This window comes from Salmo trutta, chromosome 24 (assembly GCF_901001165.1).
Source record: "Salmo trutta chromosome 24, fSalTru1.1, whole genome shotgun sequence".
Classification (NCBI taxonomy): Eukaryota; Metazoa; Chordata; class Actinopteri; order Salmoniformes; family Salmonidae; genus Salmo; species Salmo trutta.
Genome location: NC_042980.1, coordinates 24,303,786 through 24,317,385, shown reverse-complemented (window position 1 = coordinate 24,317,385; position 13,600 = coordinate 24,303,786). Strand labels below are relative to the sequence as shown.

General features: G+C 40.6%; 1 protein-coding gene across 6 annotated transcripts in view; it reads left to right on the top strand.

Annotated features, from left to right (window-relative positions):
• LOC115160970 (unconventional myosin-Ib) overlaps positions 1-13,600 on the top strand; it is a 144,105-nt gene that overhangs the window by 64,297 nt on the left and 66,208 nt on the right. For all 6 annotated transcript variants that reach the window (XM_029711588.1, XM_029711590.1, XM_029711587.1 and 3 more), the window contains exon 4: positions 12,145-12,239. In XM_029711588.1, coding sequence (XP_029567448.1) covers positions 12,145-12,239 — 95 coding nt within the window. The remainder of the gene's footprint in view (positions 1-12,144; positions 12,240-13,600) is intronic.

The window sequence follows — 13,600 nt, the reverse complement described above, 5'->3', positions numbered from 1 at the left end:
CTTTGAATGGATACAACGACTCCCGGTCGGAATATTATCGCTTTTTTACGATTTTAAACAGCGGTTGACATGCTTCGAAGTACGGTAATGGAATATTTAGACATTTTTTGTCACGAAATGCGTCGTGCTCGTAACCCTTCTTTACCATTCGGATAGTGTCTTGAACGCACGAACAAAACGCCGCTGTTTGGATATAACTATGCATTATTTGGGACCAAACCAACATTTGTTATTGAAGTAGAAGTCCTGGGAGTGCATTCTGACGAAGAACACCAAAGGTAATCAAACTTTTCTAATAGAAAATCGGAGTTTGGTGAAGGCTAAACTTGCTGGGTGTCTAAATAGCTAGCCCTGTGATGCCGGGCTATCTACTGAGAATATTGCAAAATGTGCTTTCACCGAAAAGCTTTTTTAAAATCGGACATATCGAGTGCATAGAGGAGTTCTGTATCTATAATTCTTAAAATAATTATGTTTTTTGTGAACGTTTATCGTGAGTAATTTAGTAAATTCACCGGAAGTTTGCGGGGGGTATGCTAGTTCTGAACGTCACATGCTAATGTAAAAAGCTATTTTTTGATATAAATATGAACTTGATTGAACAAAACATGCATGCATTGTATAACATAATGTCCTAGGGTTGTCATCTGATGAAGATCATCAAAGGTTAGTGCTGCATTTAGCTGTGGTTTTGTTTTTTGTGACATATGCTAGCTTGAAAAATGAGTGTCTGATTATTTCTGGCTGGGTACTCTGCTGACATAATCTAATGTTTTGCTTTCGCTGTAAAGCCTTTTTGAAATCGGACAGTGTGGTTAGATAAAGGAGAGTCTTGTCTTTAAAATGGTGTAAAATAGTAATGTTTGAAAAATGGAAGTTTTCGGATTTTAGAGGAGTTTGTATTTCGCGCCACTCCCATCATTGGATATTGGAGCAGGTGTTCCGCTAGCGGAACGTCTAGATGTAAGAGCCGTTAAGACAACGCCATCTACGTCGTCTACATTATGACCGAGCTTCCGACAACCTTGGCTAGCTGTTATTTGAATAACATCATGCCGCTGGAAAAAGTTACTGCATGTACATTAAATATTGTGCAATTACTCTGATATAAGAGAAACACTCAGCAGTGTAACAGTAAACGCAATGTAAACCGCTATGTAGACATAGGCGTCTCAATATCAAAAATAAACCCTGAAGTTGGTTGAGGGAGGATCTGTCATTTCCCATTAGGTTGGGTGGGCCATGGTTTCATCAGGCTAACCATGAATCATGTCTGCAGGGGAATTGAACTCTGCGTTGAGAGAGGAAAGACGTCCTTCCCTTTCGGATGCAGAAGGTTACAGCTCTCAGATCCCTCTTCCTCCCTCCCTCATTCTCAGGGTTAGGAGAAGAAAGACTGAGTGGCTATTTTTTGCCGCTTGCCTCATGCCAGTGTGGCTTTGCATCTCACCGCTGCCAAATCAAATTGTGTTGGTCACATACACATGTTTAGCAGATGTTATTGCGGGTGTAGTGAAATGCTTGTAAATAAAATAGAAATAACACACAAAAAAACAAAATACTGAAAAGTTGCTTAGGAGCTAGAAGCAGAGCTGCCCTATCTGTTGGCACCATCTTGCCCAAATTACTGTGTGCGTGCGTGTGAGAGATCAGGGTGTGCCAGGCATCACTCCACCCTGCTGCCTGCCTGCACCTCTCTCCCTCTCTTTCTCTCTCTCTCCTTCTCTATGATACCCTGGTCAGACTAGGGTGCTTTAGGGCCAGTGGCTTACTGGCTTTTGGGTTGTGCCTTCACTTTCATGTGCCTTTGGTGCATTGTTTGCCTTGACATACTTTCCACAAAAGTGATAATGCCATAGAAGCTGGTGTTTGGAGGATATATTGGCACTGCTGTTTTCGTCTCGGGCAGGCAAACCTTGCCAATATATCCTCCAAACACTGGCTTCTCGGGCATTACTCGTTTTATACAACGGGTTACCAACATATTAAAATAATGATTGACATATTTTCATGATGAATTTATTCATACTATTTTGTCCTTCCACGAGATATACAGTAGTCAGACTCCCAACACAAATCTAGGGTTGCTACCCAAGCCGGCTGGTTGTTCGTTCTATCGGTTTGGTTGCCAGAGACGCGACCCAGTTAAGTACTTTTGTTCTGTGCATTTAGTCATATGTTCAAAATGTTCTTCTGCCATGATGTTTGGCAACATTCTTATCCGTTGCTTGTTAGCTGGCCAACTTTGGCTAACTCAGTCACATCAAATAGTGCAGCCAGAATAACAGCTAAGTAGCTGCATCTGCGTTTGTTGTTTTCTAGGGATACATCAATAACAATGAGGTAATGGTTCACGATTTTGCCTGGCATAGAACATTTGCTCTCTCGCCAGGCCGCTGTGCAGAAGAGATGGCCAACTACACAGCTAACACAATCACTTCAAACTGAAGCTGTAATGACAGTAAACTAGCTGCGTTTAGCATTTTTCTTTATACATTTCTTTGTAGATATCCATAAAAATTAGGCTGATTCATAATTTCAACTGGCTGAGAAAAGCTGGCAAACTTTCTTGTCCCGACTCTCGACATGTTCATTACCATGAGACAGCGAATGTAGGAGAGATGGACAGCAAAGTGTTTACAAATCTACGCTGTTGAAAACCCAATGCTAATCTAAAATAAATGGGAGATAATGTCTAGATTCTTTTTACAGTGGAGATCAAGTATATACATTGCCTGGCTGAGCTGATGAGACTGTGGATTGCGCAGTCAGATGGAACAGAGTAAAGGCATTTCAGCGTCATAGATTTAGCCGGTGGTAACTTGTGGAATAGACAGCGGCTGGAGTGCGGTCTTAACCAATCAGCATCCAGGATTAGACCCACCCGTTCTATAAACTGATTTATAAACTGGGTGGTTCGAGCCCTGAATGCTGATTGGCTGACAGCGGTGGGATATCAGACCGTGTATCATGGGTATGACAAAACATGTATTTTTACTGCTCTAATTATGTTGGTAACTAGTTTATAATAGCAATATGGCACCTCGGGTTTGTGATATATGGCCAATATACCACGGCTAAGGGCTGTGTCCAGGAACTCCGCGTTGCGTCGTGCATTAGAACAGCCCTTAGCCGTGGTATATTGGCCATTTCCCACACCTCCTCGGGCCTTATTGCTTAAATAAGAAACCCTGTGTAGCCTATAAATGGCAACTTCTATTTGGTGAATGGTGGATCAATATGCCATTCTTTCTCGCTTTCATGGTCTTGATATTTGCGCGACGCCGGGGCCATGCAGGTGATCTGATTTAATTCCGATTTCCTCTTATTTTATTTGTCCTTTTTCCTCAGGGTGTGGCCTGGCCACAGTGCCTGGTGAGGACTGGACATATTTTCTCTCCTTTTCTTGGCCTTTAAGCCTCGAGTTGAGCTGCTTTGACTTTAGGGAGGAGAACTGTAACAAACAAGATGCTACCATGTGTTTGTGTTGCCCCATTCCCCACCCATCCCTACAGACACAGAGGGGAGTTTGACTGACTTTTAGTTTTGGCTTACTTTGTCTCTGTTGACCCCTGGTTTCCATGCACCAGCTTGCAGGCAGGCCCATTCATATTGTGATTGGCCCATTCATATTCATTTGACCTGCTCAACATCATAATGGGTGAACGCTTGCAGTCATGTTGTGTGAGTGTGTGATGGCTGATCATTTGGCACGTCTCCTGGCATGGGCCCTCCCACCCACCCTGCCCCTCTCTATCCCCTCCCCTACTAGCCTCTTACTAGGGCTGGGAATTGCCGGTGACTTCACGATATTGATACACCATCCAAATTGTAATTAATAACTTCACTAACTTCACCGTGGTCAAAGGGATATTCAATGTCTAAAAATAGGTGCCCTTTGCGCGGCGTTGGAAAACCTCCCTGGTCTTTGGTTGAATCTGTATTTGAAATTCACTGCTTGACTGAGGGACTTTACAGATAATTGTATGTTTGGGGTACAGAGATGAGGTAGTCATTCAGAAGTCATGTTAAACACTATTGTTGCACACAGAGTGAGTCCATGCAACGTATGTGTCTTGTTAAGCAAATTTTTACTCCTGAACTTATTTTGCCTTGCCATAACTAAAAGGTTGAATACTTATTGACTCATTTCAGCTTTACATTTTTTATTCATTTGTAAAAAAAAATTTAAAAACATAATTCCGCTTTGACATTATGGGGTATTATGTGTAGGCCAGTGACAAATCTCAGTTTAATCCATTTTATATTCAGGTTGTAACACAAAATTTGGAAAAAATCAAGGGGTGTGAATACTTTCTGAAAGCATTGTATTTGTTGATGTGGAACCCAGATCTCTAATAGCCATCCAGGCAGGATGCAGTGTCATCAACTTTTAACTGTTGCCTGGTGTACATTTCTCTGCCTCTCTCCTCCTCACGGCTGTCTGCTGGGCTAGCAGTCAAGTCAATCAGTGCACAAAGCGTATCAGGGTCTCCGCAATGGTTCAGATTTTTGTGATCATATAAGCTATGTTGCTTTCCACAATGATCCCTGTTACATACGCATGTTATACTATATATCTGATCGTAAATACAAAAACAATAATCCCCAATCTCCTAAATCATTGTAAGCCTACATTATGTAATATAATACACAGAATGTAAGCCTACATTATTTTCTGAATGTAAAGTATGTAGAACTGCTGTGGGTCTGAGGCTCTGATTTGTGGTGTGTGAAAGAGCTTGCGTGCATCTGAAGCTTAGACAGTCTGGTCTGAAGTGGCATGTAATTACTTAATTAATAACATTACTCACATTGTTAAAACTAGTGAATACCCATAGTCCCCCTCGGGTGGGTGAGGAATGAGGTCAGGACGTGCCACTAAAATTAGACACTTGGGAAAACGGCTATTTTTGATGCCTATGTTCCTGCAAAATGACCTCCAGCAGTGGCCTGGGTTCATATGGCTGTCAATGTAACCATTTTATTAGTGACATTTCAAGGGGACAGTAGACCATATAATTAGTATTCTATATCATAGGCAGTCTATTGGGACCAGGAATGAATGCAGACTATAAAACATCTGGCATCAACTATGTGGCCTGGTAGTTTGAACCATGAATCTCCTCAGGCTCAGTTTGTCATTTTGGAGAGCAGACCTACCTAGGTGGCATCTACAAAGGCATGTCAGCCAGAGTTCGCTTACCTTGCCTTTTTTAACAAGAATCCATTTGCCATATTTTCTTAGAATGTATGGGGGTGTTTAGGGATTTGCACAAAAAGGAACTACATGCAACATTTCCTCCACAATCAGAGCTATTATTAGTGGTGGCTCTGGAAAATTCCTGAGTAATGAATGTAGAAAAGTACACACGGAGAGGAAAATGGGAGCTGGTAGACCTTGCAGGGCTAATTTGGAGACTGGTGGGCTAGTTAGGGAGAGTTTGGAACACTACTACTATAACTGAACTGTAGAATAGATGACTGTTTGGGTGCCAAGTGTGATCCATAAAGAACTATGGCCTCACTCAATAGGGTGGCTACTAACATGGCGTCACCCAATGGGGTGGCTGCTTCTACACCATGTGGTTGTGTCCCTTCCAAAGTATAGACCACCGCAACACCTGGGAGAGACTAAGGGGACATTTCTGACAAGCAGCCCGTTGACTTGCCATAATCTATAACTGACCCTTAACCAAACCCCTAACCCTAAACCTAATTTTAACCAATAAAAAAAAATGTTATAACGGTTTGCACGTCAGCCACGTCCCCTTTAGTTTTTCCTGCAACACCCAGTCAGCCATCATCAAAGCTGTACAGTTATGCAGGCTTTGCCACCTCTAAATGCTTCCATTCCCCCCAACACACACACACACACACACACACACACACACACACTCTTGATATTTAACCATCAGAGCAGGACAATGACAATCCCAGGGGAATCCAGTTAGTCTGCTATACTGTCTCACTTTCCCATTGTGTAAACGTCCTGGAATGTATGGCTGGGGTTCATTTTACCTAATTTATTTATTTTGACCGCCATTCACTTGTTTTTGATAGTTAGGGTAATATCAGTTATGCTAATGTAAAATGCATCATTCAAGTTTCATTGCCTCTCAATGGAAGCTTGCAGCTGCAACTGATTTCCACTCAACTTTGTCTGCTCAATAAGATTGCTCTCATTAAACAAAGATAATCAAAATGTCATGCTTGGCGTCTTATCCATTTTCCACGCACTTGCCACTGGCTTCAAATCAAAGCATCCAGCATTTCACTCACAGAAGATCTTTGTTTTTCAATCAGTTTAGTCTAGGTGATCCTGCTGGAAATGCATTGTAATCAGTTGGACACTGCTAACAAAGCACAGCAAATTGACTAAATGCAACCAGGTCACTACAACAGTGCCAATACCACAGCAAAGTGAACAAATGCATCCACATGATGATTCAAATAATTAGTTTTTTTAACCTTTATTTAACTAGGCAAGTCAGTTAAAAACAAATTCTTATTTACAATGATGGCCTAGGAACAATGGATTAACTGCCTTGTTCAGGGGCAGAACAACAGATTGTTACCTTGTCAGCTCGGGGATTCGATCTAGGAACCTTTCGGTTACTGGCCCAATGCTCTAACCACTAGGCTAACTGCCACCCATTTACATTTACATTTAAGTCATTTAGCAGACGCTCTTATCCAGAGCGACTTACAAATTCCCCTATACTTATGTAAATAAGTGAATGTTCTTTATTTTTAATATATTATCAAAAAATTTCAAAAACCCGTTTTCGCTTTTTCATTATGGGGAATTGTGTGTAGATTGATTAGGATTTTTTAAATATAATTAATTATAGAATAAGGCTGTAACAAAATGTGGGGAAGGGGTCTGAATACTTTCTGAATGCGCTGTATATATTTGCTACTGCTCGACCCCAAAAGAATCTTGGTCAACAAACATCCTATCGACCAAACAATCGGCCAGTCAAATAATTGAGGTCAATAATAGAGATATATTGAGTTGATATAGGGATAATAGGGCAGACAGTAAATATTTAGATGACTGACAAACAGTTGGGCCAGGCCGTATACTTACTAACCAATAGTGCTGAGCAATTAGTGCTTTTTGAGGCCGGTTCGGTTTCGGTTAGATTATAATGACGGTTTTACATTAAGTAAATTATCAAACATTAAATGCACTATGCATTATGTGGGTTGAATGCTGTAACTACACAGGATAAAACAATTAAAAGTCCCATGATAGTAGTGACTGCCCATTACTGCTTATAACTTAACCATCATTTATTCACATTACTTTAATAAAATATTTCAGTTGTAGTCTATATTACATATGTTTTATTTGATGACTATTATTTCATTCCAAGTCATCATCTCATCACTATAGAGCTGCTGCCTATGCTGTCTGACAAAAATCACTATTTTAGTAGTTCTTCAAAGTATATAAGGCATACTTTTATGACTGCTGAATGCCAACTATCGATCATGTATTTTCAGGTGCAGATACCTCCCGAAGCAACTGCTCTCCATCCCTCAATCATGCATTCTTCTGTCTCTTTTCGTAGCAGGCGTTAAAAGAAACACCGACTGGACAAGTAGGCATGCAATGATTTATGGTCATTGTCGTTAATCACCTAGTTTTCTGCACTAAACTATGTAGAATATTGGCCTGTTGGAAACTACAACTCCTTACTAAAATCGCACAGGTCGGGCATGATCTGATTTATCTCCAGAGAAATTGCAATTCAAATAATTGGACCGATGTTGGTCAATTAGTTGTTACAAAACGAAAATATAAACAAAATGTCAGTTAATCGCTCAGCACTACTAATCACTGTCACATTGCATCCTAGATCTAGGTCTGAATCTAGGTCGCATCGGCGGAACAATCAGATTTGTTTGGGCTCCCGAGTGGCGCAGCGGTCTAAGGCACTGCATCTCTGTGCAAGAGGTGTCACCGCAGTCCCTGGTTCGAATCCAGGCTGCATCACATCCGGCCGTGATTGGGAGTCCCATAGGGCAGCACACAATTGGCCCAGCGTTGTCCGGGTTTGGCTGGGGTAGGCCGTCATTGTAAATAAGAATTTGTTCTTAACTGACTTGCCTAGTTAAATAAAGGTAAAAACAAACAAAAAATATTTGTTGACCCTTTGCTGTGAGACTCGAAATTGAGCTCCAGTGCATCCTGTTTCCATTGATCGTCATTGATGTTTCTAAAAATTGATTGTATTTGTATTTATTAGGGATCCCCATTAGCTGCTGCCGAGGCGGCAGCTACTCTTCCTGGGGTCCAAACATGTTAAAGCACTTACATTACATAATAAACAAAAGAGAAAACAGTACATCATATAATATTACTCCACATCTCTAATACAAAATGTTTAATACTAGCATACAACAATATCACAATGCATGTGTCTGTACCTTTTGTGTGTGTCTCTTCACAGTCCTTGTTCCATAAGGTGTATTTTTACCTTTTTTTATCTGATTCTACAGCTTGCATCAGTTACCTGATGTGGAATAGAGTTCCATGTTGTCATGGCTCTATGTAGTACTGTGCACCTCCCATAGACTGTTCTGGACTTGGGGACTTGTGAAGAGACCTCTGCTGGCATGTCTTGTGGGGTATGCATGGGTGTCCGAGCTGTGTGCAAACATTTTCAGCAGACAGCTTGGTACACTCAAGTAGTGATGAAGTCAATCCCTCTTCCACTTTGAGCCATGAGAGATTGACATGCATGTCATTAATGTTAGCTCTCTGTGTACTTTTAAGGGTCAGCCATGCTGTCCTGTTCTGGAGCCAATTTTCCTAAGTCCCTCTTTGTGGCACCTGACCACACTACTGAGCAGTAGTCAAGCTGCGACAAAACTAGGGCCTGTAGGGCCTGCCTTGTTGATGGTGTTTAGGCAGAGCAGCGCTTTATGATGGACAGACTTCTCCACATCTTAGCAACTGTTGTGTCAATATGTTTTGACCATGACAGTTTACAATCCAGGGTTACTCCAAGCAGTTTGGTCACCTCAACTTGCTCAATTTCCACATTTCATTACAGGTTTAGTGAATGATTTGTCCCAAATACAATGGTTTGTTATTTAGGACTAACTTATTCCTTGCTACCCATTCTGAAAATAACTGCAGCTCTTTGTTAAGTGTTGCAGTAATTTCAGCTGCTGTAGTAGCTGATGTGTATAGTGTTGAGTCATCCGCATACATAGACATACTGGCTTTACTCAGTGGCATGTCGTTAGTAAAGATTGAAAAAGTAAGGGGCCTAAACAGCTACCCTGGGGAATTCCTGATTCTACCTGGATTATGTTAGAGGCTTCTTTTTAATGTCAAAAACTGCACTGAAGTCTAACAAGACAGCCCCCACAATCATTTTATCATCACTTTCTCTCAGCCAATCAGTCATTTGTGTAAGTGCTGTGCTTGTTGAGTGCCCTTCCCTATAAGCGTGCTGAAAATCTGTTTTCAATTTGTTTAATGTGAAATAGCATTGTATCTGGTCAAAAACAATTATTTCCAGAAGTTTACTAAGGGTTGGTAACAGGCTGATTGGTCTGCTATTTGAGCAAGTAAAGGGGGCTTTACTATTCTTGGGTAGCGGAATGACTTTAGCTTCACTCCAGGCCTGAGGGCACACTTTCTAGTAGGCTTAAATTGCATATGTGGCAAATGGGAGTGGCAATATCGTCTGCTATTATCCTCAGTAATTTTCCATCCAGATTGTAAGACCCCGGTGGCTTGTCATTGTTGATAGACAATAATTTTTTCGCCTCTTTCACACTGACTTTACAAAATTCGAAAGAGCAATTGTCTTTCATAATTTGGTCAGATATATCAAATAAATTGAAAAAATCAAATCAAATGTTATTTGTCACATGCACTGAATACAACAAGTGTAATAGGCGTTACAGTGGAACGCTTACTTACATGCCTTTAACCAAAAATGTGTTAAAGTATTTACTAAAAGTAAAAAATAAATAAAATGGAAAACCATGTGTCATGTCAGTGTTTGTTGCTGGCATGTCATACCCAAGTTTGCTTATCTTGCCAATGAAAAGGAATTCAAGTAGTTGGCAATATCAGTGTGTTTTGTGATGAATGAGCCATCTGATTCAAAAAATGGAGCCGAGTTTGCTTTTTTCCCAAAATGTCATTTAAGGTGCTCCAAACCATTTTCCAATCATTCTTTATAGCATTTTTTTCATTGTATAGTTTCTTTTTATTTAGTTTAGTCACGTGATTTCTTAACTTGCAGTACATTTGCCAATCAGTTGGGCTGCCAGACTTATTTGCATTACCTTTTGCCTCATCCTCTCAACCATACAATTTTTCAATTCCTCATCAATCCAACGGGATTTAATAGTTTTACAGTCATTTTCTTAATGGGTGCGTGCTTATTAGTAACTGGAATAAGCAATTTCATAAATGTGTCAAGTGCAGCATCTGGTTTCTCCTCATTACACACCACAGACCAGCAAATATTATTGGCATCATCAACATATGAATCACTACAAAACTTATTGTATGACTTCTTATTCACTATATTAGGCCCAGCCTTTGGAACTTTGGGTTTCCTAGATATGGCTACTATATTGTGATCACTACATCCTATGGATTTTGATACTGCTTTAAACCATTTCTGCAGCATTAGTAAAGATGTGATCAGAACATGTTGATTTCATTCCTGTGCTGTTTGTAAATACCCTTGTAGATTGATTGACAACCTGAACCTGAAGTTTTTTCTCGCGTGGGCAACTTGAGAGCCAGTCGATATTTAAATCACCCAGAAAATATACTTCTCTGTTGATATCAAATACATTATCAATCATTTCACACATTATCCAGATACTGACTGTTAGCACTTGGTGGTCTATAGCAGCTTCCCACAAGAATGGGCTTAAGGTGAGGCAAATTAACCTGTAGCCATATTACTTCAACAGTATTTAACATGAGATCGTCTCTAAGCTTTACGGGAATGTGGTTCTGAATATAGACCGCAACACCGCCCCTGTTGGCATTTGTCTTTTCGGTAGATGTTATAACCATGTATTGCTACCACTGTATCATCAAAGGTATTATCTAAGTGAGTTTCAGAGATAGTCAGAATATGAATGTCATCTGTTACAAGCAAGTTATTGACTTCATGGACCTTGTTTCTTAGGCTACATATGTTAATACGGGATATTTTTAGCACTTTTCTGGGTTGCTTGATTGTTTTTAATGCTTTACTGGGAAGCTTATCCATAGACTTGCTTATGTTATTTATATCGGAGCTGATAGTCAGGGTGAGCTGCACACAGTGGTCTTCCTACTAGAGCACACCGCCTCAGTGCTAACAGTGTAACTCTGGTTCATAGGCTCATGATTACTGCATACGGTAGCTGTAGGATCAACAAAGGTAATTGTCTGCCAACGCCCCTAGGATAATGTACATTTGATGCAGCATTGTGACGACTCATTGTCACAACAGTAGTGATTAACTGAGCTGGTCTTGGGACATTGATAAGTCATTGTTTCAACGCAGCCTTCAAATGCGTGGACAGAGTCCAGGAGCCAAGATGATTTGGAATGACTCCATCATTCCTGTAGTGTATCTTCTGTTTCCAGAAGGTGTCAAAGTTATCTATAAAAGTCATTCCAGCAGAGCTACATTAATATTTTATCCAGATGTGTAATGCCAGTAGCCTGTGGAATCTTTCACACCCGCAGCCCAGCGATGGTACTGGACCTGAAAATATTGGAGTCTTTTAATGCTAAAATTAGTTCTTCAAAATCAAATTTCAGATGTTCCGAGCTAGCCCTCCTGCTGGGGACTACGACCAATTAATTGGTCGAAATAACAGACTTTTGACTTTTCTTTATTCTAGGACAGCCCTAATATCAACCCAGTGAGCAATGGAGAAACATTAATATTCTGTGGATAGAATCTCAGTCTATTAGTTTCAATGCAGTTGGCCTGTGTCACATAAGATAGAACAGCTTGAATGATATGGGAATGGATGAGTTGTATATGTTATGGAAGTTTCCTTGAAATGATGGACCTACATCTGTGACGCAATTGAATAACCAATGTGTTTGGACTATGAATGTATGTCAATGTGGATGTGCTTGTTGTGTTCCAGCTATGCCCTGGCAGATGAGGCCTACCGTTCTCTGAGGGACCAGGATAAAGACCAGTGTATCCTCATCACAGGAGAGAGTGGAGCTGGAAAGACTGGTGAGACAAGTCCTCCACCAAACAAATGCAATAGGCCCACCATTTAATTGGGAGTTAACACTTACATGAATGTCATCAAACATGCACTATAATGGGTTAACATTTTGAGGGTAATCAACATTTACAACACTTACAAGCAGCACTATTGAGGGTTCTTAAATGTACAACACAAGCACAGGAGGTTGGTGGCACCTTAATTGGGGAGAACAGGCTTGTTTAATGACTGGAACAGAATCAGTGGAATGGTATCAAAAACATGAAACACATGGTTTCCAGGTGTTTGATGTCAATCCATTTTGTTTCATTCCGCCCATTATTATCAGCCGTTCTTCCCTCAGCAGCCTCCTGTGCACACAAGGTAGCCTACAAACAATAGGTCCATCATTTTATGAGCTCACATTTGCGAGGAATCAACTGTATTAGTATTGTTGTATTGTAACACTGTTACAAAATAATATCAACACTTCTTTCGAATGTACAACACAAGGGTTAAGTGATCTTGAGACTTCTAGATAAGGGCTGTGTTCTGTTTGCAGTGTTCTAGAACAGTGGTTCCCAAACTTTTTATAGTCCCGTACCTCTTCAAACTGTCAACCTCAATCTGCGTACCCCCTCTAGCACCAGGGTCAGCGCACTCTCAAATGTTGTTTTTTGCCATCATTGTAAGCCTGCCACACACACACACAGTATATAATATATTTATTAAGCATAAGAATTAGAGTTTTTGGGAGGTGACAAAGAGCTCTTATAGGACCAGGGCACAAATAATCAATAATCTTTATTTAACCATCTTACATATAAAACCTTATTTGTTCATTGAAAATTGTGAATAACTCACCAAAGGTTAATGAGAAGGGTGTACTTGAAAGGATGCTCATAACTCTGCAATGTTGGGTTGTATTGGAGAGAGTCTGTCTTAAATCATTTTCCACACACAGGCTGTGCCTGTATTTAGTTTTCCTGCTAGTGAGGGCCAAGAATCCACTCTCACATAGGTACATGGTTGCAAAGGGCATCAGTGTCTTAACAGCGTGATTTGCCAAGGCAGGATACTCTGAGCGCAGCTCAATCCAGAAAAATGGCAGTGGCTTCTGATTAAATTACATTTTCACAGAACTGCTTGTTGCAACTTCGATGAGGCTCTCTTGTTCAGATATTGGTAAGTGTACTGGAGGCAGGGCATGAAAGGGATAACGAATCCAGTTGTTTGTATCATCCGTTTCGGGAAAGTACCTGAGTAATTGCGCACCCAACTCACTCAGGTGCTTCGCTATATCACATTTGACATTGTCCGTAAGCTTGAGTTCATTTGCACACAAGAAATTATACAAATAGAAAGACCTGTGTGTTGTCCTTGTTAA